The sequence below is a fragment of the Agrilus planipennis genome, unplaced genomic scaffold (assembly GCF_000699045.2).
Source record: "Agrilus planipennis isolate EAB-ADULT unplaced genomic scaffold, Apla_2.0 scaffold116, whole genome shotgun sequence".
Taxonomy (NCBI): domain Eukaryota; kingdom Metazoa; phylum Arthropoda; class Insecta; order Coleoptera; family Buprestidae; genus Agrilus; species Agrilus planipennis.
The window spans coordinates 857,678-882,638 of record NW_020438978.1 but is presented as its reverse complement, the minus strand read 5'-3'; the positions used below and the strand labels follow the sequence as shown (position 1 = coordinate 882,638).

General features: G+C 31.1%; 4 protein-coding genes and 1 long non-coding RNA gene across 8 annotated transcripts; 2 read left to right on the top strand and 3 right to left on the bottom strand.

The window, feature by feature from the left end:
• The first annotated feature begins 76 nt into the window (after positions 1 to 76).
• On the top strand, positions 77 to 9,412 carry LOC108735567 (probable RNA-binding protein 19). Its single transcript, XM_025975512.1, has 13 exons — positions 77 to 528; positions 585 to 789; positions 850 to 980; positions 1,647 to 1,712; positions 3,590 to 3,758; positions 3,817 to 4,020; positions 4,073 to 4,258; positions 4,738 to 5,000; positions 5,419 to 5,554; positions 5,615 to 5,931; positions 6,459 to 6,661; positions 7,205 to 7,430; positions 9,198 to 9,412. Exons 1-13 carry the CDS (start codon positions 493 to 495, stop codon positions 9,366 to 9,368), a joined length of 2,313 nt encoding a protein of 770 aa, XP_025831297.1. The 5' UTR covers positions 77 to 492; the 3' UTR covers positions 9,369 to 9,412.
• Positions 9,413 to 9,604: 192 nt separating this feature from the next.
• Positions 9,605 to 13,397, bottom strand: LOC108735584 (variant-silencing SET domain-containing protein-like). Of its 4 annotated transcripts, none has more exons than XR_001937610.1 (6): positions 12,713 to 13,397; positions 12,387 to 12,456; positions 10,498 to 12,328; positions 10,314 to 10,419; positions 10,076 to 10,198; positions 9,605 to 9,799 (listed from the first exon to the last, which is right to left on the bottom strand). XR_001937610.1 is itself a non-coding variant. In XM_018467593.1 (6 exons), exons 1-6 carry the CDS (start codon positions 12,876 to 12,878, stop codon positions 9,675 to 9,677), a joined length of 2,241 nt encoding a protein of 746 aa, XP_018323095.1. In that variant the 5' UTR covers positions 12,879 to 13,388; the 3' UTR covers positions 9,605 to 9,674. The 4 variants fall into 4 exon arrangements, 3 of the variants coding, with proteins under 3 accessions (XP_018323095.1, XP_018323093.1, XP_018323094.1); XM_018467593.1 differs by lacking the exon at positions 10,076 to 10,198 and having other exon boundaries at positions 10,498 to 11,849; positions 11,907 to 12,328; positions 12,713 to 13,388; XM_018467591.1 differs by lacking the exon at positions 10,076 to 10,198 and having other exon boundaries at positions 12,713 to 13,388.
• A 1,081-nt stretch (positions 13,398 to 14,478) lies between these two features.
• Positions 14,479 to 19,990, bottom strand: LOC108735592 (ubiquitin conjugation factor E4 A). The gene is made up of 11 exons (XM_025975511.1): positions 19,835 to 19,990; positions 18,862 to 19,640; positions 18,514 to 18,800; positions 17,546 to 17,902; positions 17,111 to 17,223; positions 16,509 to 16,800; positions 16,241 to 16,386; positions 15,923 to 16,072; positions 15,489 to 15,732; positions 14,977 to 15,344; positions 14,479 to 14,693 (listed from the first exon to the last, which is right to left on the bottom strand). Exons 2-11 carry the CDS (start codon positions 19,388 to 19,390, stop codon positions 14,555 to 14,557), a joined length of 2,625 nt encoding a protein of 874 aa, XP_025831296.1. The 5' UTR covers positions 19,391 to 19,640; positions 19,835 to 19,990; the 3' UTR covers positions 14,479 to 14,554.
• A 426-nt stretch (positions 19,991 to 20,416) lies between these two features.
• Positions 20,417 to 21,767, top strand: LOC108735571. The gene has a single exon (XM_018467570.2). The coding sequence runs from the start codon at positions 20,442 to 20,444 to the stop codon at positions 21,549 to 21,551; it is 1,110 nt and encodes a 369-aa protein (XP_018323072.1). The 5' UTR covers positions 20,417 to 20,441; the 3' UTR covers positions 21,552 to 21,767.
• Positions 21,768 to 21,878: 111 nt separating this feature from the next.
• LOC108735570 lies at positions 21,879 to 24,489 on the bottom strand. Its single transcript, XR_001937604.2, has 2 exons — positions 22,586 to 24,489; positions 21,879 to 22,524 (listed from the first exon to the last, which is right to left on the bottom strand). It is a non-coding gene; the product is annotated as an uncharacterized LOC108735570 (long non-coding RNA).
• Positions 24,490 to 24,961: the final 472 nt, after the last annotated feature.

Genomic DNA, 24,961 nt, shown 5'->3' with positions numbered 1-24,961 from the left:
CTTTCAAATTGGAGTAAAGGGATGTTACAACTTTTTTTGCAGGTAACTGTAAAAATAAAGGAATAATCCAGAACCGACTTCTCCGAAAAATGCCCAAAAACGAACTCTCCAGAATTCTCTAGAATATGTTTTGAATTATATCTACTTTATACAAATCCAAATAAAAAAGTTAATAAGTAAAAAAAGGGGTGTGTGAATATTAAGACATTTATTTGTATTTATTTTAAGGTACAATTCTATGGTGGGTAGGTGCTTGTCTACAGTAGGCATGTAGTGCAAGTTTTTAAAGGTTACTAACAGAATGTGGTAGGTGCCAGGTATAATTATCGTTATGATCATGATTATCATTTATCACAATTACTTATGTATTAATTGTAAATTGATTAATGGGAATGAAACGTGAGCACAGTTAAAGGAAAAAATAGTGGTTGTGACTTTTAACCTAGAAAAGGTTTTTTAGTATCTAGTTCTGCAGCATTTATTTTAGTGAAAATGTCTCGTATTATTGTAAAGAATCTTCCAAAAGATGTAAGGAACTGTTTTTTTAAATTTTAATATTTTATATCTTATGAGTTGTAATTCAGATTACTGAGGATAAACTACGAAAATTATTTAGTGAAAAGGGCACAATAACGGATATACAGTTAAAGTACACTCCAGATGGTAAATTTAGACAATTTGGATTCGTTGGATATCAAAATGAAAAAGAAGCTGAGGAAGCAATAATATATTTTAATAATTCTAGAATAAAAACAAATAAAATAGTTGTTCAACCTTGTGCTTTGTTGGGTATGTTTAGTCATTAAGGGCTAACATTGAGAAAAATTAATTGCTCCTGGGTCTTTACAGGAGATGAAGGAAAACCAAAAACTTGGAGTAAATATACGAATGATAGAGTTAAGGATCATCCTCCTGTTTCAGTTGACAACGAAAATGATAAGAAAGCAAATAAAGTTAAAATAATAGAATTATTAGAAAAGGTAGTTTATAAACTTGTTTTTATTTTATATAATTCACTGATTTTTAAATAATATTGTTTTTAATAACTTACTTGTGAAATGATCTTCGAGGTTCTTTATTAGCTTTTCATTTGCAGATGAAACAGTACTGAACCATTTTTTAAATTATTTAAAAAATAAATTTAATTTACAAATTCACCACGCAATATTAAATTTTACTACATGTACTTGTGTACGTAGTACTGAAGTACTGAAGACGCAAATATTTCTATGCCGTTCCTGCCGAGAAACCGAGAGCCAATCGCGTGTAATGAAAGAAATAGCGCTAGTCCGAAACCATACGCCATCTCCCTCACTCTTTTCGAGCCAAGAAATTATTACGACATATGGCTAAGGCTCGTCCATACTTTACGTCGATGGAAGACACTAATGACTACTACCATCGACACTACTACTAAAATCTATGGGAGAAGCAAATCTTTTATCCATCGAGATATGCGGGAGCGCGAATTTTAATCTTGCGGGCGTTCGCGAATGGCCAGCACTCAGCATTGAACAGTTCATGAGCTTCAATTAAATACATATTAAGTATGTGTTGCTAGTTCATTTTTTATTGTGTATTTTAACAAAATTTATATGGTTGAAATAAATTATCTCCATATATTTAATTAAAATAACNAAACAAATAAAGAAGAAAACAACACAGAGGCTTGCATAAAAAAAAAAGAAAAAGTGAAGTTATATACAATTAAGGTAAGTAATATGCTATTTTATGATTGTTTTATTACATTTATTCATTCATACATACATGCATACATACATACATACATAAATACATACACAGGTACATTATTACCATAACAAAAGTAAAGAAACTTTGGTTTTGTGCAAAAAGAAAACGTCTATAATTAAAGTTTAAAAAAGATTATTTATGGATGAAGCTTATTGGTTTTGTTTTACAGAAATAAATATGCTGTAATTTTAGGAAGAAAGAGTGTGACTACTGTTTGTAGGCAACTTCCCTTATCCAAATACTCGGTATGTTTAAGATAATTTTACGTTATAACGAAAACAGGCCGAAATTTGAACGGCCTAGTAAAAATACATCCTCTATGAATAAAAGAATTTGTCAAAAATATCCATGGATGTCAGAACCAAGAATAATTGTTGAAATTCTTGTTCCAGGATTAGTTGAAATGAAAATCTACATCAGACATTCACTCAAGAAAAAAAAGTTAATTCTGATGAGTGAAGTGTGTAAAGCGTTTAGTTAATAAGATATACACATAATGTAAATACTTCTACTAAAAAATTTATTGGAAGCGAAAGAGCAAAAAATCGGGTTTTCGCATATTTCTTTTAAACTATAGGTGAATGTTATTGTAAAGATTAGTCAGGCATTTCTCCTCATTTCTTATATTCGATTCAAGTTTACAAACCATATAACAAAATAATTCGACTTTTACAGCTTTAACTGTAACCCTTTTTGCAGTACCTATTGTTAGTTACAAACTATTATAAATTAATTTTCAACCCCAGTTTTCTGGGTTCAGTTCATTTCCTAACTACACTTGAACTTGAGAAAGCGAATTCCATTTATTTGTAAGGATGTCGTGTGAAGAATAGTTGATCTTTGTAAATATGTATGCGTAGTCAATTAAATCATAACGGTTTTTAAACAATTTAATGCCTGTTGTTTTACCCCTTTTGAAAATTGTGTCTGTAGTTTCGCAGCCAATTATTGCATATGTAAATAAAGAAAGATAGTGTTAACTTGACATTCCGACAGTGCTGTATTTAGAAGGGAGGCGTATGGTGTTATAAAAAGGTACCTATGTGTGTATGTGTATACTAGTATAAAAAATTCCTTAATGGGTGGATAGGTCTATTGACGAACCACCTATAAAAAAGGGTAATGCACCTTAAAAATGCATCAGTGGTGGTTTGGAAATTTAATAAAATTACCTATCCAGGGGATATTAATTGACCTATTAATATTGACGTAACGTTAATTTTTTCTTTTGTATTGTTAATACCATGTTGAGGTGTATTTTAAACAGTACTGCATACTATCGGCGATAAACAAAGTAGTTATTTGATTAACTTTTATTGCAATGAGCGTATACAGTAGCGTAGTAATAAGCTGTTGGTATTTACGTTACACAATACAACCATCACTGTTTACATTCTCCTCCGTCGATGTAGCTGCTTAGTTATCGCAATTTTTCTATATGTTGTTAATTCCCGTTCAGACCTTATTTCGGATTGCAACTTCTTCTAATTTTTATGCCCATTCATCACGCTGCTTTGCTCGCCATGCAATTCTCTATTACAGCTAGTTAATACCCTCCAAAGCTTGCATTTTGGTGTATTACTGTATATCTTTCTGTTTGATGGACTTTGTCACTGTACAATATCGTTACTACTGAGATAGATATACAGCTGATAAGACATTGTTAATATTTATAAAAGAAATTACTAATGCGTAGCAAGAAAAATTTATTAGAAAGCAAAATCGTTTCGATCTTATATTTATTTCTCTTATTCAATGTTTATTTGTTTTGTTAAGGGATTCTTTTATTTTAATGTGTAATATGGAAACGTGCTATATATTTGAATTTCTATTGTAGCTTAAAGGATTGCCATACAAATGTAAGAAAAAAGATATAAAAATATTTTTGAAGCCACTTATTCCTTATACCATAAGAATACCACCAAAAGTAAAAGGTTTTGCATATGTTGGATTCAAAACAGAAAGGCATGCAAATCAAGCTTTGTTAAAAAATAAAAGTTTTATTGGTAACGCAATTAGATACATGCGTAGGGAGTCACTGAATTTAAATCATTTTCTTTTTAGCTGGAAAACAGATTCAAATAATAAAGTACACTGAAAAAGGCAATACTGAAGAAAACAACGTGGACCCTAAACTAAAGAAATGGAAAACACAAGAGGAATCCTTACAAAATGAAGAGGACATTGCCGAGTCAGGAAGGATATTTATCCGGAATTTGGCATATACAACTACAGAGGACGATATAGAAAAATTGTTTGCAAAGTTTGGTAATTAGCTGTTTATTTTTTATTTGCTGTACCTAAAGGTATTATATTTCAGGACCTATAACAGAAGTTAATTTACCAGTGGATCCAATAACCAGAAAATTAAAAGGATTTGGAGTCATTACCTTTTTGATGCCCGAGCACGCAGTAAAGGCTTATTCAGAACTTGATGGTACGATACATCAAGGAAGAATGCTGCATTTGTTACCAGGAAAAGTAAAAGATACATACCAAGAAACAGGTAAAGAACCTGTACCATATAGTATATGTATATTTTGTGAATATATAAGAAATCAAATTGTTTAAACAAAAATGCTTCGTCATTTTCGTCGAATAAAAACCTATTGGGAAATATTGAGTAAAATTAATCAAAAAAAAAAGTTGCCGGATAGTTGCACAGTAAAAATTCGTATCTATATGGGCGCTTAAAAAATGCTAGCCGCCTTATTTAATACAAGAAATTATTATATGTTTGTTTAAAAAGAATTTAAAATTCTTTTATAGTTTCAATTATTTAACGTTTGTTAGTTAGTCATTTATTTACTTTTAAATTTCGTTTCTGTTTGCAAGTTTACTTATCTTGTTTTGCATTCATGGTCTACCGATCGAATTTTTTCCCTTATCACTTAAAATAAACGGTGATTGGAATGTTTCACCAATTTAAATTAATGCTATTATTTTCTCTTACTGTCTAAATTGTTGTATGTTTTATTTATTCAGATTTAACAAACTACAAACAAGCCAAGGCTTCTAAAGAAAAGTTGGAAGCAGGCTCTTCACATAATTGGAACAGTTTATTTTTGGGCCATGATGCCGTGGCCGAAGTAATTGCTGAAAATTATGGAACAACAAAGGAAGCCGTTTTAGGTCCCCACGGGGACAGTAATGCCGCAGTAAGGCTAGCATTAGGCGAAACTCAGATCATTCAAAACACAAAAAAATTCCTAGAAGAAGAGGGAGTTGTCTTAGACATGTTTGAGAAGGTATTCTTCTAATTTTCTTAGGCTTGAAAGGTTGAAGTTTGTAAGTTTTTTAATTAAATTGAATCATTTTCTCAGTGTATATATAAATTTTTATTATTTTTTGCAAAATATTCTAATAATTTTAATTACATAAAAAGAAATAACAGGCAGTTTAAAAGGAACAATTTTGAAAATTCATATTTACGTATTGTATACCTCAATATTATATATGTAAATATGTAACTTCAATAAGAACAAAAACACTACATAGTCTTAAAGGAATTCCAAAGAAAAATCTAAAGTTCTCGAATAAGCAATGAAAATAGCACCATTTTCTAAATCTGGCGTAACGTAATAAATTATTTTGAGAAAGCTAAACATAGGCAATTAAAATTTGTCATTTCTTTATTTCTAAAGTAACTGTGTATTGTGATTTTAGCCAATAAAGAGAAGGTCAAAAAATATTATTATTGTAAAAAATTTGCCACATGGTACGTCTGCTGAAGAATTAAGGGAAGTTTTTGAAAAACACGGGATTTTAGGCAGAGTAATTTTACCACCATCTGGTATTACAGGTATTGATTGTAAATAACAATTTTTAAAAACAGCTTGATAATGCTTCATTTTTACACCAGCTTTAATCGAGTTTATTGAACCATCTGAAGCCAGGAAAGCTTTCAATAAATTGGCCTACTCAAAATTTAAACACATACCACTTTTTTTGGAATGGGCTCCTGACGGTTCTTTACAAGAGAAAACTTTCTCGGAAATCAAACAAGTGACTGAAAGTCATAGTAAAAATATAGATGAGAAGAAAGAGGAAGAAAATAAAAATGGTAAAATTACCAATCAAATTGAAGAAGAGGAAGAGGAGGAAGAGGTTCCAGAAGAAAATACAACATTGTTCGTTAAAAATTTAAATTTCCAAACAACTGATGAAACTCTTAAAAAGGTAAATAGATCAGAACTAATTAAATAACCGCCATAATATTTTCTTTTGTTAATAAAACTACGGACGAAAACCTGATTGTGTTAAGCAAAACAAAATGTTGTGTCCATAAAATAAACTTTTAACTGCCACCACTCGCACAACTTAAAATTAACTGGCAAATTGGTCATAGACATTGAATTTTTGAAATGAGTTGTGTAATTCCTTACTAACAAGCTCAAACTTTTCCTCTTTATAATATTAATGTAATAGTATAGTTTGCTGAAAGAAATTGTTCATCCAGAAACAGTTTTTCGGTTTCACCATAATAAATAAATTATTTAGATATAAACAGTTATGGTATGAAAAGCAGTAATATAGCGCTAAGGTTAAGAATTTGCAGTAGAATAGCATTTCTTCTTAAATTTCCGTTAGTGGCAGAATAGTCCTTTGTATTAACCACGGGGGGGGCACACTATAATATAGACACGACGCATAATTATTATGTGAACAAAGTTTGCTACAATACTATTTTATATTTCATTTTTTAGCACTTTGAAGAGTGTGGTAAAATATTTTATGCAAATGTTGCCGTTAAAAAAGATAAAAACAATCCCAAAAATCGATTATCGATGGGATATGGTTTTGTGCAGTTCTATCACAAAACAAGCTGCAATAAAGCGTTAAAAACACTTCAAGCTAGCGTATTAGATGGAAAAACATTGGAATTAAAACGATCTGAAAGGACTTTGAAGTAAGTTTTAATTTTACTGTTATAATACTTGTTGGAATTTATTATTAACCAATAGACTGATTACGACATTTGAACATAATTCTTTATAGGGTAAAAATGTTAAAACACTTGCTGCAAGTTTCACAATTTTATTTTATAACTTGACGATACCGACTCAGTTATTACACCTTTTCCACATGTGATCCTTTTTTGAAAATATTTACATGTTTCACCAACCCCATAATTTCCGATGTAATTATTTATAATAGAATTAAGATTTATGTTGATGGACTGTGGTCGAAATTAATGTTTAAGTTAAACATTGTCGAAGACTTATCGCACGTTTTTTTAATTAATATATAGTAGTATAATTATAAAAGTAATAACATTAACAGGGAAGTTATCGTTTACATTAATTTATATAAAAAGGAACCACTATAAAACCACTAAGTTAATTACAGAATTCCAACATAAACGGTTAATAGTCGTTGCATTTTCTTGTATTATCACATTCTATTTTAAAAGTAGTTGCATTAATAATTTATTTTTTATTCCCGTGGTTAGGACTGATGTTAAATATACATCCAAGAAACCCAAAGTTACAAAACAAACAGGAACAAAAATTCTTGTTCGCAATGTTCCATTCCAAGCTAATAGAAAGGAAATTTGGGAACTATTTAACACATTTGGAGAGTTAAAAACAGTTCGTTTACCAAAGAAAATGTCTATAGAACAAAATGCACACAGGGGCTTCGCTTTTGTTGATTTTGTGGCAGCAAATGACGCAAAGGTAAGTTTTAGAATTTCAGTTGAAGAGACACAGTACTAAACTACTGGGGATACAATTGTTTTCTTTTATTGGTATGATTTTTTTGAAACTAAACCTCTAGAAAATTGAGTCAATTTATTTTTAGGTTTTGTGTAATAGATACACTGATGTGCAATATATGTACAGTGTACCAGACTTTTTTGTAAAATTTATGAACGAGAATAAGCTTGCGTTCATTATTTTCACATGTTTTTAATGATATGGCAATGTGCACCAAAGAACGCCTGAGACCGTTGATTTTTCTATTGGGAATAATCGTTCTAAATGGGCTAACCAAAACGTGTACAAATTATACACCAAACCTATCCTTATAAATCAACTTACGCATAAGTCAAAACTATTATAACAGAGTAGGTTCAAGAGATTAATCCATAGCTAATGGTCTTACGAATAAAAGTCATAAAGTGGCAATAAAATACAAATAAATTTACTGCAATTATCACTTCATCACAAGTTCGTCAGGTTGAGGCAATCTTTGCATATCCCGAATTATATCTACAAATCGTTACCATTTCGAATTTCCTACACATTTTTATATTGTCAAAGTATACAGAATCTGTTGTATATCAGTAGAAATCAAGTAATATACCTATATATGTATGCAAAAGTTCGAAAACTTGAAATAAAACTAAGTCCTTATACAATGGAATGTAAAATTTATTTAGAATTATTCGAAGTACATCTGTTCTAGAGAAATACACCAGTTGCAAATTGCTCTTTGAATTATAATTGAGTTTTACGAATTAAAAATAATTGCTCAATGCCAGATCCGGAAAGTAGGGTGAATGATCAGTGATATAAATCGATTTTGAAGCCAAAACAATGCGAAATTTATGTGTGTGTTCAGGCGCGTTGTCGTAGAAAAGCTACTAGCTACTTTCTCTTTGTACTGTGAATGAAACAATTCTTTAATGTAAACGCTGTATATCTATATTGTTGACTGCTTGGCGTGCCAGAACGAATTCATTGTGAATTAGATTAGACAATTCGAGTCAAAAAAAGTGATGGCATTGTATTTATTTTTGACTTTTGCGAACGTATTTTTTTCATGATTTTCGACCACTTGAAATATTTGAATCGCTTGAAAATGTTTGTTTCTGATAGTGATTTATTCCCGTACGCCACATTTTCATGTTCGTTTTTTTTTATATCCATTTTTAGATGAGAAAACACACTGCTTACTTAGATTGGATTGCTAAGATGCAAGAGAAATGGGATACTATACTGAAAATTTTCGCTTCAGTAGACAAGACTTTTGAACACACAAAACATATTTACGATAGTAGATGGTGCCACCACTTGTTCTTTAAAAAAATAGTTTCCGAACTTTTGTTGTACACCCTGTAGATTTGATATTTATAATTCTAGTCATTTTAGTATTTTAAATAAGGGGGTGGATATACTTCCTTTTTCATTTGTTAAACGTGTGAAATTTTAGAATTTAGTGTTTTATTTAGAATTATCGGTTTTTTGCCTATTTGACATAAATAGATTAAAAGTATTCAAAAACAAAATAATATTTCAACTACCAGTTGAAAAATTAAAAAAGCGTTTATGCCTTTTTTTATCTTTACAAGACTGGCACATACAGCGAAGAATAAATTAGCAGCTTGAGTGAAAAGCACATAATGTTTTAATAATAAAAATCGATGCTGTAATTGCAATTTTGTATTTTTTTCTTGTTTTGTAACGTTTGTTTATTTTGCTTTTCTGTTTCTTAATTTGCAGAAAGCTTTTGAAGCCCTTTGTCAAAGTACGCATCTGTACGGAAGACGTTTGGTATTAGAATGGGCTGCTACTGAAGGATTAGAGGAGATAAGGAAAAGAACTGCGGAACATTTTCACTCTGCTGAAGAAGTTAAATCCAAGAAAAGCATTCTCAATGTCGAAATAACATGAAATAGGTATCTGTAATTTTTACAATAATAATGATAATAATGTTACATATCTTTTATTAGTAATATATATAAAGAATATTCAATAATCCGAATAAAAAAAACAAAAGAAAGCATATATACACCATTTTGTATTGAACTGTTGTAGAGCTCTTTACCAACTTGATAGTATTAATTATATATTATTAAACGTACTGGATGAAGCATTCAAGGTAATTGTTTTGTTAAAAATGTTTCTACTGAACTTAAGTAAATTTTTATTCCTTAAATATTTACATTACTAATAAACAATTTAGATAATAACGATTTTTTAAGAGTACAACAATCGAGGTTCTAATATTTCTTCCCATTTACAAGTAATTTCTTTTGTATTCATTTCCTCAGTATCTTCTAAAGAAAATTTTCCCTTTGGTTGGCTTAGTTGATCACCGCCATCTAAGATAAAAAAAAAATAAGCATAACTTTTTGTGTACTAATAAAAGGAAAATAATTTCTTGCATAATATTCTTATTAAAGTGTTTCAAACTGAATTTCTTAAAGATGAACGAAAAATTAGATGTATTAGCTTACATCCTTCTACATGTTCATAACTATTTGCTTAAAATAATCCGAAGAACGATACATTTCAAAACTAAGGTGAAAGTTGCACCTAATTAGAATTATTATTATTATTTTAATTAGCCCAGGTAAAATATTTATTATATTAATTATCTTATTTATTTTGATGGTAAAGGTGTAGCACACAAGGTTAGAATCCCTCGAATGTTGAAAGTTGAAGGAATCATCGTTGTTTACTGCTTGCAGATGGGTCACGGGACAGAGCTCTGATATTAACTTTGAAAGAACCAATCAAATCACGAATAAAATGTGGCGTCTGAATCTGGCCAATCGCATCCAACGATTTTAAATTGGCGCTGTGACATCTACTATGTACTATAGATATACTTACTTAGGACGTAGAATTTGACGATACTATCTGCTGCTTGAAAATCTAGCACTTTAGCAATTATAAATTTTGATACTTCTGGTGTGTAATTTTCAGTCAGTACAACTATCTGAAACAAATAATTTACAAACATAAATATGCTTTGTGTATGTTATTTAAGTAGTACCTATTTATCATATTTACTTACCTTAAATGCAACGATGTTATCTTTCGTCGGTTTTGAATTCATCAAAGTTTTCTTTAAAATATCCGATTCACTAATTAAAAAAGGAGAAAATACTTCTTTTGCCGCAGTTAGTGCACATCCTTTATTTAAAAAATTTTCATTGTCTTGAAGTGTTTCTACAGCACATTTATCAGTACAATTAAGTTGTTTTTTATCCAATGTTGAACTATTTTTTGATTTTAAACAATTTTCAGCAAAATTGCTTTCTGTGTCATTGCATGAACCACTTTCAGAGCTATCACTAGAATCTGAATGTTGAAGGGTCTCTTTTTTCGATGTTCCATTTCCATTTAATTCTTTGAAGTAGTTATTTATTGCCCTTTGCATGGCAGTAGATATTCTACTTTTATCATTACATTTTGGGGTAGTTTTTGGTTTGAATTTACTGTTTTTGGTGCAATTTATAGTGTGGTTTAAATTAGAATTTAACAACTCTGGAGGGCACTCACTATTATTTTTATTAGTGATTACATTTGTAAATGTTTTGTCTTCGTTATTTGAATTAGTTACGAATGAATCACAAATTTTAATATCATTTAAAATTCTAATTCCTGATTTGGGTTTTTCGATATGGCATTTTTCTTCTAAAGTATTGTCATTATTGTTTAAAATAACACTTTTAACAGTGTTCTGCTCTCTTTCGTTTTTATTAGGAGTATCCATTTCTAATTTACTTGACTCTAGTTGTTGATTTTGTTTTTCAAAGTCATTGCACCTTTCTTCATCTTTCTGATTCATTTGGTAATCGTCAGCAAATTTTATGTGTATCAGAGGTGCAGATAATTTTACTGAAGTTTTGGGGGTTTCATTTAGTTGAGTAGATTCACAGTAATCTTCTGTTTGTTTATTGACACATGACTTTTTCTTTCTGTGTCTTTTACGTTTTCTTTTTGTGACAAAATTTGCAGTGAAGTAGTTCATATCACATTTTTCTGTCTCTTCTTTAATACCTGTGTAATTTATAGATGAATCGATTGAAGTAGGTATTGAATTTATGCTTGTACATGAATTTTTAATCTTTGTTACATTTGTTTCCCCTTCTTCATAAGCATCAGAATGTTCAGTTAATTTTTGGGATAATTCAAGTGAGTTTTTATTATTGGCTCTATATAAATCATCTTCCAATATTTTTATTGTACTATCATGAGAAGGGTCAGAAATATTGTTTGCATCTTCAATTTTCTTATCAATTTGTGGTGTTTCTTTATCAACTACTTTAATTGGTTGAATTAGTTTAGGAATGGTTGATATTTTCAATGTATGAATGGGTTTTCTTTCTGTAAATGTGCATTTTCCAGATTTTGCCATAGTTCCTAAAGTTTTAAAGGTAGTGCTACTGTAAGATGGATTATAAATTTTATGAACATTACCGTAATCACAATCTTTTGTGTTATTAGAAGCTGTAGAACATGGTAATAATTGCTCCTGTAAAATATTTTGGTCTGTTTTCATATGTGTTACACCATTACAAAGATTCTCTGCATGACCATTACTATGATAATTTTCACTGTTTTTTAAACTCCCCTGATTATGTAGTGTTATATCATTTTGTCCCTTTTCATTAGCAACAAGTTCCTTCAAGTTTAATGTACTAGTTTGAGATTTGTTATTTAATTTTTTTTTATTCATTGCCCTATTCTTTTTGTTCCCTTTTTCTTTAACTTCAGAAGTATTATCTTTTGCTTCATCTTCATTTTTGTCTTCTATTGATAAAGTACGCTTTCGTTTTTTTATTTTACTTTTGTAGAACGTTCCTGTACTTTTAATTTCTCCGTTACAATTTCTTTTTACTCTAAAATATTAAACTGATTAGCTTACCGGTGGTGAATAGATAATTACATTTAACTTACACAATAATGTTATTTGTTTGCAAAATTCGTACATCTTCGCTAGGTGGAATGTAGTAAAGTGATTCAAAATCTTCTATATATCATGGATGTCAGAACCAAGAATAATTGTTGAAATTCTTGTTCCAGGATTAGTTGAAATGAAAATCTACATCAGACATTCACTCAAGAAAAAAAAGTNCGTTACAATTTCTTTTTACTCTAAAATATTAAACTGATTAGCTTACCGGTGGTGAATAGATAATTACATTTAACTTACACAATAATGTTATTTGTTTGCAAAATTCGTACATCTTCGCTAGGTGGAATGTAGTAAAGTGATTCAAAATCTTCTATATATAAATCAATTGAGTCTTTTATATCGAATATTTTTCTTATTTTAAGTAAAAAATCACCGACAGTTTCTTGGTGTTCACTGGACACATACAATTTGCAACGCGAACGTTCATCAGTAAATAAATTATCCAAATGAACTGACACCGAAAACGAAAACATTTTTTGTCGTTTTTATGCAGTCTGTATTTTTATTTCATATCATTTGGTTTATAGTACATAGTAGTCTTGACAAAATGCTACAGCAATACTAAAAAAATAACCTGGCGGCTGTCGGGTGGCAGTTGTGCATGTAGTTGTGTTTGAGATTAAATAGTGTATCAATGTTAATAGACAATGATTAAAAAATGGTTAATGTTGGGCATGTACAAAAAAATTTGTTAAAAATTCTTGAGTATTATCTCATATAAAAATTTATTCAGTAAATAAATTTAATATTTTGATTTATGTGCAAACTGCCAAACATTTCTACATGGCTCTCTACCATAGATAATAGATCTACAAAGGGTACTAATCGAGAAACACCAAAAACACGCGAAAGTTATCTCTCAGAATCTAATGAGCACTTCTATCTATGACTTCTATCACTTCTACTGAGCCAATATATTTACACTTAGCTAGATATTTACCACAGACGTTTACTAATGGCGATGCCTTAGCGGTCAGAATTGTGGTATAACAAAAGAAAGAGATGGAACGAATTAAAAAATTAAAAGGAATACTCACCCCTAATTAATTAATAAATTTTATATGAGCGGACACGGGTTTCACCCACTTCACACGTGGGCATTATTGACGCTCATATAAAATTTATTTGTGGTAATTAGGGATGAGTATTCCTTTTAATTTTTTAATTAATATTTACCACAGTCTCCTCCTTCTATTTTAGATGGAACGAAGTTTCGAACAATATCCATCTCTCTCACGATAGTGCGTAAGCGTGTCATGAAAGAGATAGCAATAGTCCGAAACCATACGCCATCTCCCTCACTTTTCGAGCCAAGAAATTATTACAACGACATACGGTTAAGGCTCGTCCATTAATATATGTCTATGTATTTACCTCTCTTGTCTATGCATTGAGCACTCCCATAAAGCACCCCTTGGGTATCATAGATAAATTAGGTATTAAACTTTTTTTATACTATTCTAACCAGGCCATAGATAATAGAATTAGGCGAAGGATACTACTTATTAAAGACGCTGTACCGTCTATTTTTAATTTTCTGTAATGAGTACTGCTACAATTTCATAATTTTTCAATCATTTGCAATTCTAGGCCTTATTTCCAATCACTGCCTATTTTGAGAAGTTTTTAGCAATAAAATTTAATAAACATAACTATCTTCGATTTTATATGTAAAATTAATGTAATTTAAAACAGAGCTCTCAAACTTCTTTATACTATACTTAATACTCTTTTATTATATATTTGCTGGATACCATGCCATTACAACATAAAAATCTTATTTATGTATATATTTTGTATTATTATTATCTGGAATATAAAACTGAATTATCGAAATCCCTCACATACAAAGGACGAGGGTCCGTAGCTTTTTATTACGCACTTAACAACATATAATATATATAAATAAGAAAGTGTATCGACATTGCGCTCTTCGAATTCTTTTCGCAAAATGTTTAATAGACTACCAATACGCTGTTTTTAGAAAAAATATTTTGCGTTTAAACTAAATTTCCAGAGTATATTCTCATAATTTATCTAAAAATTCTTATAAAAATTTATATAAACAACAAGTATAACATGATCCCATTTTACTTAAACAACATTATACTACATATACATACATTATAGTTTATACAGTACAATATAATTAACTGGAGGAGCTTTGAGTACCTTTTCTTTCTTCAAGCCATTTTCTTATTTCTTCTTTCAATTCAACATTAGAAATAACTTGGTCCATGGTTAACGGGGCTCTATTAAATGGATCTGTTTGATCACTCAACAGGTGTCTAGAACAAACAATTTGAATAATAAAAAAATTCTGTAGATTACCTACTGCATTTAGTATGTCTTTTATGTACATGTTTTTAGATAAATATACGAATAAAAACTGATTGCATAACGCAAATGACACTAAAATTTGCCTATATACAGTGGAACTCGGTTATAAGGACATCAGTTATAATTCTGACGTAACGTTATTTTTAAAAGTGCCGCAAATTTGGTACCTAGACGCACCTACAAAGTACACATCCACGAAATGGCCCTATTATTAACAATTTTAATGCATACCTTGCAATAGTCGATCTATCCACAGTTTGTTTTGAGCTTGGTAAAATAACTGGATCTAGCATAATAGTAGACATAATAGGATCAAGAAAATGTTCTGGAGCTTCTGCGGTTGCTTCTTCGTTCGCTTGTTGTTCAGCGGCTTTTTCCGAAACTCTTATAGCGACTTCCTGCAATTCTCCTACCAAGGGGCCCCCACCGATGCGAATTAACACGTCTTCTGCTAACTGGAATAGCTCTGGTTTGTATGACCTTCCATCTTGAGACACCGCTAAACAAAACGAGTCACTTTCTTTAAGGTTAGTATAAATTTTACAGATATCTAATACCGTTGTAGCTGGATCGAAACTGTATTCTTTTTGATCTTTTACCTGAAAGTAAAATATTTTGAAATAAAAAATAAATTCTGTTACTCTTCACAAATTATTAAAAGTCAAAATATTTATTTAGATCCAATTAATTTGTTTTTAATATACACAATAGATCTGAACTTTGAACTTAATTTCTGTAAATACCTTGAAATTTTTTTTATTTGGTCCAACTAAATTGAGCAAAAAATAATTTAACATGGCTGCGATACGATCTACTAAGGTAGAGTGTGTAAATATTGTTTTGATTTCTGAAGTCATTCGTTCTAAAGTCCGAATCGTATCTCGTCCAAGAATGTTATTAAATCTGGCTAACATGCCAATGTGTTGCATGTAATCCATATTTTGAGCTCTTTCATTTATTGGTAGACGATCCCATTCACCACTGTCTCTGTTAAATAGTAAAAATAAAATTAACAGTAAATTTCTATCGAGTAACTGAGGAAAAACTGATTATAATCAATTATCATTCTCAGGGATAAAATATGTTAATCTGGATGATCTCGTTTTAAATTTGGACGGTGTCTATAGTACGACAGTTTTTTGTAAAGTAAAGTAGAATAAAAGAAATATTGACATACCTAGCTGTTTGCATTTCTTTTAATTTAGCCATATTAGTTAACGACTCGTCTAATAGAAATATAGCATCATTAATAAGTAAGTTAATAAATCTTAGGAAAAGAGGTGGCTGTACTGCTTCCATGTTCCGGTAAGCCTCACCAGCTAAACTCCTAAACAAATAAAAACGTAAATAAAAATCAATGGTTAACAGAAAATAAATGAAATTTTTGTTAACTGTCGTTAGAAACTGCGAAACAACAGATACATTTGTTGTAGATATATTCATTTTAATATTATGAAATTATTTAATTACCCAATAGAAAAAAATAAATACACACACGAAATTTTTTCGATGTTCATCAATTTCCCATAAATAATCCATAACTGTATACATTGGCCTTCTGTAATTGAACTTTTGCTCGAACTGCACACTCTGGCCTGTCATTTCTATACCAACAAATACATCCAACAAACTCGTAACTATCTAAAATTCGAATTAATTTTAAAATAAGTTTTGCATTATGCAGTCGCCTTTTGACTACTGGATCCAAACCAGGTACCCGGACCAGCTCTAATTAATATGCGTTTTGACGTTATAAGACTTACTTGATTTCGATGTTCGTGTTCGGTGAATAATCTCTCTCGTTGTCGACCACCTAATGGATTTAATCCCGGCGGTTCATCTTTATGGTAAGGTAGCAACGATTCCAACGCTTCAGCCAAATGAGCCCTTAAATGAGGATTTTTCATTCTCTCAGTTGATCCCATGTAAATTAAAATAAACGTAAGAAGTGGTGATAACTTCTCAAATCCTCTCTCCTCGAACATTTTAGGATTATACCGCCTTAGAAATATCAGGAAACAAATTATATTTTCTACCACAAATTCTGGAATGCATCTAAAATGTATCAACATTATGTACATGTTACGGTCAAAAGCTCCACCAGAAGTTGTTTCCTTCTATCATAAAAACAAGCTATCAGTAAAACTTTTGTTGGAAAGCTAATGTAAAAGAACTGCAAAACCATGTAGAATTTATTCAACATGAGCCTCTAGTAGCAACGCGCATTGATTCACAAATCAATTTGTATGCTTTCTTGATAGTTTTTTGAAAGCGGTGATTGTTAAGTGTTATTTTTTGCACGTGAAAGCTTCAATTTTGACTTTTTACTGATTCGTAATTTTTATGACAACTTTTTTCTACTTACTTTAATGTATCTGGAATTTTTGAAGGAAGCGGGAACGTTATAGGTTTTTCATTTGTGGGAGCATAATTTTCTGATGAAACTGCTTTGTCTGTGTCCACTGCAATTTGGCTAAGCCANATATATAAACCGGGCAAGTTTATATATTGGTTAATTAACGATGATACATGGGATAATCAAGATGGATAATATCAAAAGAATAGCGTAAGAAAATGTTGAGTCTAAAGTATTGTAAAACAATTAACAATATTATATAATTATATCTTTGTAGCTTCTAAAATATCTCAAAAAACATAATAATATGTATTTTTCAGTTTAGGATGCAAAATTATACAACATATTTAATATAAAAATATAATCAAACATAGAAGCGTTTTCAGAACAAATAGTAATTTATTTTAGGATGATTATTGTGTTTATTTCAAATATTTATACTTAATAGTGATACTCTGAAGTACTTACAAGTACGGCACAATAAGTTGGATCAACTTTAAGAATTTTTTTGGCATTCAAATTTGAGCAAAAGGGTTGGCAAAGTCTCATTAAAACACACGTTAAATTGATCATAAAACCATCGCTGACTGTTGCATGGCTGTTTGGAATAAAATCAGGTATTTGACTGTTCCATAGTTTCCCTCTGTCAGCGTTCGCGCGAAGACAACCGCCAATCCATGACAATGTACGTTTTTTGATTTCAGGACTACACTTCAGAAGGGTAAGAAAAATAGTATGAATGTCACTAGAAATCTTGTCACTGTTGGTCCACAGCATATTTTCCGTTCTCATGATACTAGCCTGTAAAATTTCATATTTTTTTTTTAAAATGTATAAACCGTCATTTCATATCATGCGTAATCCTGTTACTGCGCTGGGTTGAATACCGCGAGAAACTATTTCTAATTACTTATGATAAATACAATTATTTTATCAACATCCTATTTATGTTTGTTTCATTGAAATCGGTACAAAGTTTAGCCCATGCAAACTTATAGACAATTTTTTTTTTATCAGTAATAACCACCCCTTGTGTACTTTTTTTTTTTTTGACAATTAACTTTTTGGTGTCCGATGAGTATCAAGCAGGATATGTATTGAGCTTAAAATACTTTTATGGAATGAATTGATCAAACACACTATAATGTAAGTCACATCACGCTTAGATACTAGTAAGCACACGTTTTCTTAGTGTAGATAATTTAGTATGCAATCCATCAACATTTTGAAAAAACAGAGTAACCGATGGTACTAGTTTTTTTTTATTTTGATCTATCCAACCTGATTACTCTTCAAAGTCTGAATGAGCCCATCACACACACATATTCTCACCATGTTTCTTGAAAATATGTTTTACATTTCCAGTAATAAATTTCTTTGAAATGTTAAAGTATAAATGAAAATATACTAACCTGGTCAAGGGGATTCCTAAAAAATTCGTAAGCTCCATTTACTGTTTTTGGTAAAATGGATACACTAAATAGAGCTCCCAATAAAGTATTGGCATATTCTATGCCAACATTAGCATCTTTTGGTTGACAATAATCCAAAAAAACTACAGCCAATTTGTCAGTACTCACATAAAGATTTAAAATTAAGAATAAAGCAGACGATAAAGTGACAGGATTTGATTTTGCTATGTCTATATGAATTCGTTTCAATAATTCTGTAAAAGGTTCTTTCAGAGCATCAATATTATCTAAAAAAAAAACAAACAATTATAAATACTAATTCAAACTACAAAAAAATGTATTTTTTACCTTCATCTTCTATAAATTTTTTGTAAATATCAATGAAAAATTCGTCTGAATAAGGTTCTTGTTCTTTCAAACTATTGTAAATTTGTCCTACTATATCTTGGTTTTCGTACAACTCTGGCTGCTTTAAAGCTGTGACAGCATTTATTAAAATTAATTGTTTTGCTTTACTAAACAAGTCTTGATCTTCACAATAAACTTTGGCTTTTTTGTAACAAATAAATAAGTAGGGAATGACATTTTTTTCATATATTTCACTAGAAACTTCACTTTCTTTGTCACACAATATTGCTTCCTTAACATTTTCTAATAATAAACGTTCAAACAGGGAATGTTCTAAAAGTTCAAAATCGAAGTTGCTTCTTGAAAACGATTTCGAAATGTCTTTTAAATAAACCAAGTTTTTCTTTGTTTCTGTTAATGTAAAACCAAAAATGTTTTCAATCAAAGTAGTGAGCTTGTCTTCTTTATCAGTGGTGGGCTCAAGATAATTGGAATCCTCCAGTAAAGCAGCAAATGGATTGGCATTCATAGTGAAAATTTTAATTTCAAAATATCATTCGACCATAACCTTATAAAAAAAATTAATATGGAAACAAATATAACAAATGACAACCTATCACACCATATCAAGAATAAAAATGATCGTAAAATTTGAAGTGTACTTCGTGTTTTCGTTAGACTTTCACCTCGAAAAAACAACCCAACAACTTAAATGTGTTGACTTTTGACAGTTGACATTCTCCCTCATTGTTGCTCATTGTATAGAGGGCGATTCATAACTATTGAAACATAGAGAAAATAAAGGTTATTTGGACCAAAATATGAAGATTGGACCAAAAATGCTTTAATAAAATGTTGCTGTAGAAAATGATGCAGGGTATAAACGGTGGCATATTATTTTCGTTATTTAAGAATAATTTTACAAGATTGTCATAAATTGTTAAAAAGAAACCTAATCATATGTATAACTTACCTAACAATGCTTTTATTGATTGCTTACAATCTTAAAGTTACGATAAGAAAAAAAAATACGAGTGGCCTGATGTTGTCTCTGCCGTGTTAGTTCTTTTGTTTACAGCATTCTAACAATTTTTTCTGATTGATTTGGTTAGGTATGGGCATAGGTATGGGCATTGAACTAGACTACAGGTACTCCCCCTCCCCTCCACTTCAATGTGTATGGGAATTTGCCTTCTTAAGTAGCCACTAGCCATCTATGGTAGCTATAAATTATTGTATTGGCATTGAAGTGGAGTCTAGTCAATGGGTATTGGTAATATGCATCGACGTTTACTAATGTTCATGTCTTAGCGATCAGAATTGTGGTACAACAAAAGAACGAGATGGAACGAAGTTTCGGACAATATTCATCTCGCTCACGATAGTGCGTAAGCGTGTCCTGAAAGAGATAGCACTAGTCCGAAACCATACCCCATCTCCCTCACTCTTTTCGAGCCAAGAAATTATTACGACATACGGCTAAGGCACGTCTATTATTATATGTCTATGGTAATATGTTTATTATCTATGCCAATTATCTATGTCATAGATAATAGATACACAAAGATACGCTTATAGCTATGGCGGTAAAGTGCGGTATTTGTTTCAAACAGTTTACTAAACGAAGCAATTTATTGGCCCATATATCTTGTGTACACAGTGAAGAAAACGAGAAGTTTATTTGCCACCATTGTAGTGAAAAATTTAAAAGAAAGTTCAGTTTACTTCGCCATATTCATCGAAAACATGACAATAACAACAAATCTACTCCTTCTATTAAATGTGTAATGTGCCCCTTTAAGTGCGAGAAGAAAGATATGTTAGATCACTATCGTTTAGTTCATGACATTACTATTACTACCTGCAATGAAAGTTTCAGTAATTTTATGGAATTCGAAAAATGGAAAGCAATTATGGAAGAAGAAACTACTTCAAAATATGTTAAATACAGGACCAAAACAACTGATAATAAAGTGGTATACTTTTATCGATGTCACCGCGATGGATTTTATAAACCATCAGGAAAAAATATACGTCACTTAAAACAACTCGGAAGTAACAAAATCAATGGGTATTGTCCCGCTAAATTAGATGTAACTGTAACAAAAGGAATTGAAAGTGTAAAGGTAAAATTTATTAAGTCACATGTTGGTCATGAAATGGATCTTGGAAGGTTGCCGTTATCAAAAACTGAGAGAGATACCATTGCTACTAAACTTAGTCAAAAAACTCCATTCGATGAAGTTTTAAATTGTGTGAGGAATGGTATTGGTTCAAATAACGATCTACGGAGGATTCACTTATTGACCAGAAAAGATTTATTTAATATTGAACGTACTTATAATTTACATAATAATGCAGTCAGAAAGGTGACACCTTCTCAAAATTTGAAATTGCCACAAGAAATTCAAGATGCCAAGGTTAGTTTGCAAAAACAGTTTACAGAAATTTTAGCAAAAGTTACTAATATGGAAGGGGCTGCAGTTGTTGAGAAGGCCTTGTTAGCATTAAAACCCACATTGTCCAGTTCAGAAAATAGAAACTTGCATTGTCTTCCAGATATTGTCGAAAAGCAAACCAAATGTGGAATAAAACAAAAAAGATTTGCATCCACAGAGAAAAAGAACAGCTATTTACCTGCTACATTTTCAATTCCTACAGTAAATGAAAAGGATACAATTGCAATTTAAAGTAAAATTTAAGTTTTATACAAGCAATGTTATTTATAGTTATTTAAAGCCGACTTATTACATTTTTTTTATCAATTTTTATTTATCAATACTACTCTAGGCCGATGACTTTTTTTAGAAATTTCCAGTATAAGATGTTGAGATCTTATAAACAGCATGCACTATGAAAAAAATGTGTAATAAAAAAATAAACAATTCACCGATTTATTCTATTCATAAAAAAAACAATAATATTAANTATTAATATATAAATAATTTTTAATTATACGTTAACACAATTTGCCGAAGTTTGAGCATCTTATTTATTGAGGTTTAGTGATTATTATAATTTTTAATGATGTTTTCTAGACAGAAAACATCACGCGGTGAATCTACCGAATATTTCCGATTTTTTCCGAATATGATGCATTCTCTCGCTAAGACGGTAATCTATGCTATCATTTTTTTGGACATACCCCTTTTTGTGAATAAAATTATGAATGAAATATGGCAGTTTTTTATATTCTAAATGATTTCGGATCTATTCAATTAGTTTCGATAACGTTCGGAAGATACACCGCGCGGTGTGTTCTGTCAGAGAAGATTATTTGGGTATCACCCCAAGCCGGCAGGTTCTCCCCAACCACCAACTGGCGATACTATGCCCGCAAGCTTCGATACGCCAACGTCTCGCGGCGACAATGTTATTGGATTAGCCGCGTCTATTTTACTAAAGAAGAATGCGCACGCATAGAAAATAAGTTTAGCGGCAGAAAAAATCATCTTGAATTTTTAGATTTTTTGAGATTCTTGGAAAGTTAACACTTCTAGCGGAAAGTTATTATCTTTTTTAATTTGTTTAATTACATTAACAGTGCATAAAATTTGTGTTGTTTTTTTGCGAGTGTGCTCAGTGTATACGGCTCTCTTCTCTGGTTCTGTCACGAAAACATCACAAGATTCAGATAAACTTGTTATAGTTCGCTGGTTATACCTAGGAAAATGTCAACACAAAATTTTGAAAACGTATTTTCAATATTTTTCACACTACTTACTGGTTTATTTAACTATTTAACACCACCTTAGAAATCAATTACAATATCACTAATTGTTTCTCTTCCTCGCTTTTCCTAATTTGCGTTGTCTTTATCACTGGCGCAACCCACTGTACGTCTCTTGACGCATGTTTACGTATGGTTAGTTGCCTACACTGATCACTTACGTTCACCGACGTCTGACGTTGCCCCTGTAAGAAGCAACGCTCGTCAAAATGGACGACCTTCATTTTGACCAGAGATACCTTTTGCATTTGAAGACGTTGATACTCTAAGTAACGGCGTAGAGGCCTCCTTAAGTTTATTGTAATTTCGTGCAACGTCCCTTTCGTCTTGATGGATTGTATAGCCACACTTTGTTGCTTTTATTGAAATATATAGTTGGACTGTCGATCGTATCTGGTTTTCATGCGGTTACTTTCGAATCGCACTATTGTATGCATAGCATAATGAATTGGTGCAGACGAAATAGTTTATTTTTTAAAATAATTTCTCCCTAGACTTTTTTTGCGGGACAAATACTAGAAAAATTGTATATATTTTTAGAAAAAATATGGCTTCTAAGTGAAACGATCCGAATTTTCGGAAAAAAAAATGGGGAACGTCCTGCCACGTTAAACTGTGATTCTTTCAAATGGCGCTCCCACGTTGTACTGCTGCATTCGTCCGGGACTTTTCGTCTTCGGTCCCTTACTGGTGGCGCATGTCGCATATTCTGCACTAGCTTTCCACATTGCTTCTACTTCGTAGCCAATACAATCGCTTGCATGCTTTTCCCAGAGTTTTTGTAACATCGAAATGTCCTTCGAATCGGATCGCCATCGCCTTTAAGATTAAAATAGTCATTTCGTCCTTATTGAAGATTGACAGAAGTCGCTTCATTATTCCGCCGCTGTTTTGGCTCCTATGGAACGCTAGCGCCCTCTTACTTATGTTTAGGTAAATTTTTGTTTTCTTGCAGATGCATTATTAAAGAAGGAAGATAGAGTGGAGATAGGTGAGTTAGGATCCCCCTTAATGAGAGAAGAGTTTGATTCAATATTGAAAAACCTAAAGAATAAGCAAGAACCAGGTATAGATTGGAAACAGGCGGAAATCTTAAAACATGTTGGACAAGAGGTTAGAGATGGTATGTTTAGGTTAATTAGTCACATTTACGAGACGGGGAAAGTCCCGGAGGATTATAAACGGAACCTAATAATAGCCGTACCATAAAAGAGAGAGGAGGATAGATGCGAGAAACTTAGAACAATTAACTTTCCATGCATCAAAAATCATAACTAGAATACGCAGTACAAAGAAGGATGGAAAAAGGGAGGAAAGACTGTTAGGAAAAGACCAATTTGGGATTAAAAGAAGTAAAGGAATGCGGGAAGCTATTTTAGATTTACAGCTAACAATATAGAAAACGATAGGAAAAGAAAAGAGTGCGTACATAGGATTTGAGATTTAGAAAAAGATTTGACAAGATGTCAAACATACATAAAAAAGTAGGGATGAGATGCAGAGATAGAAGAGTGATATATAGTTTGTATAAAGAGCAACAGTCAGTTGTAGAACTTCAGCAGCAACGTAGAATATTAGGAAGGGAATCTGCCAGCCAGAACATAGGAATAGTGCGGTGTAAAATTAGTTATATTCCTTTTTAAATATTGACTTTTTTTGTAAAAATACATATTCAGAATGTTTATATTCAGCAAAATATCCCATTAATATAAACAATCCCTGCTAAGCTTCTATTCGATTGTAATGTCGTTACGTTGCACACTGTCACCGCTAGTTTTTAAATCATATATCGAAGACACGATAAACATCATTAGAAGTAGGACAACTTTAGGGATATTGTACAGGGGCAAAAGATTACTGTGCTTATATTTGCAGATGATATAGCAGTAGCAACTAGCAAGAAGGAGTTAGAGTTAGAGTACCATTAAATAAAATGAAAATGGTATTCACAAAAACAGTATTGTATGAAAATAAATAAAACAAAAATACTGGTATGTAAGGGAAGTGTGTTTACTATATCTTACTTGATAATTTCTTCCTGTAAGGCCGGTGCGTTGGCTACACTCCAATTTATATACTCCTGATTTTTCCATAATGTTTGATTTTTGTTTACCATTAATATTAACAGCAACAGTCCAACACGCCCGTTAATTATCAGTAACCTTATATTTATTGCTGGGAACTTCAGTCAACATGTACCCTGTACGCAATACGATTGCTTTACCTCCATTCACCCCCAATTCGTTTCTTCTACATACTTAGCAGTTGTATTTATTAAAATTTATGTATTTGTTTCTTGAAAATGTCCTAATAAAGATGAAACTAGTCGAACAAATAATAAATAGTGTTTTATTTCTAACGTTAAAGTGA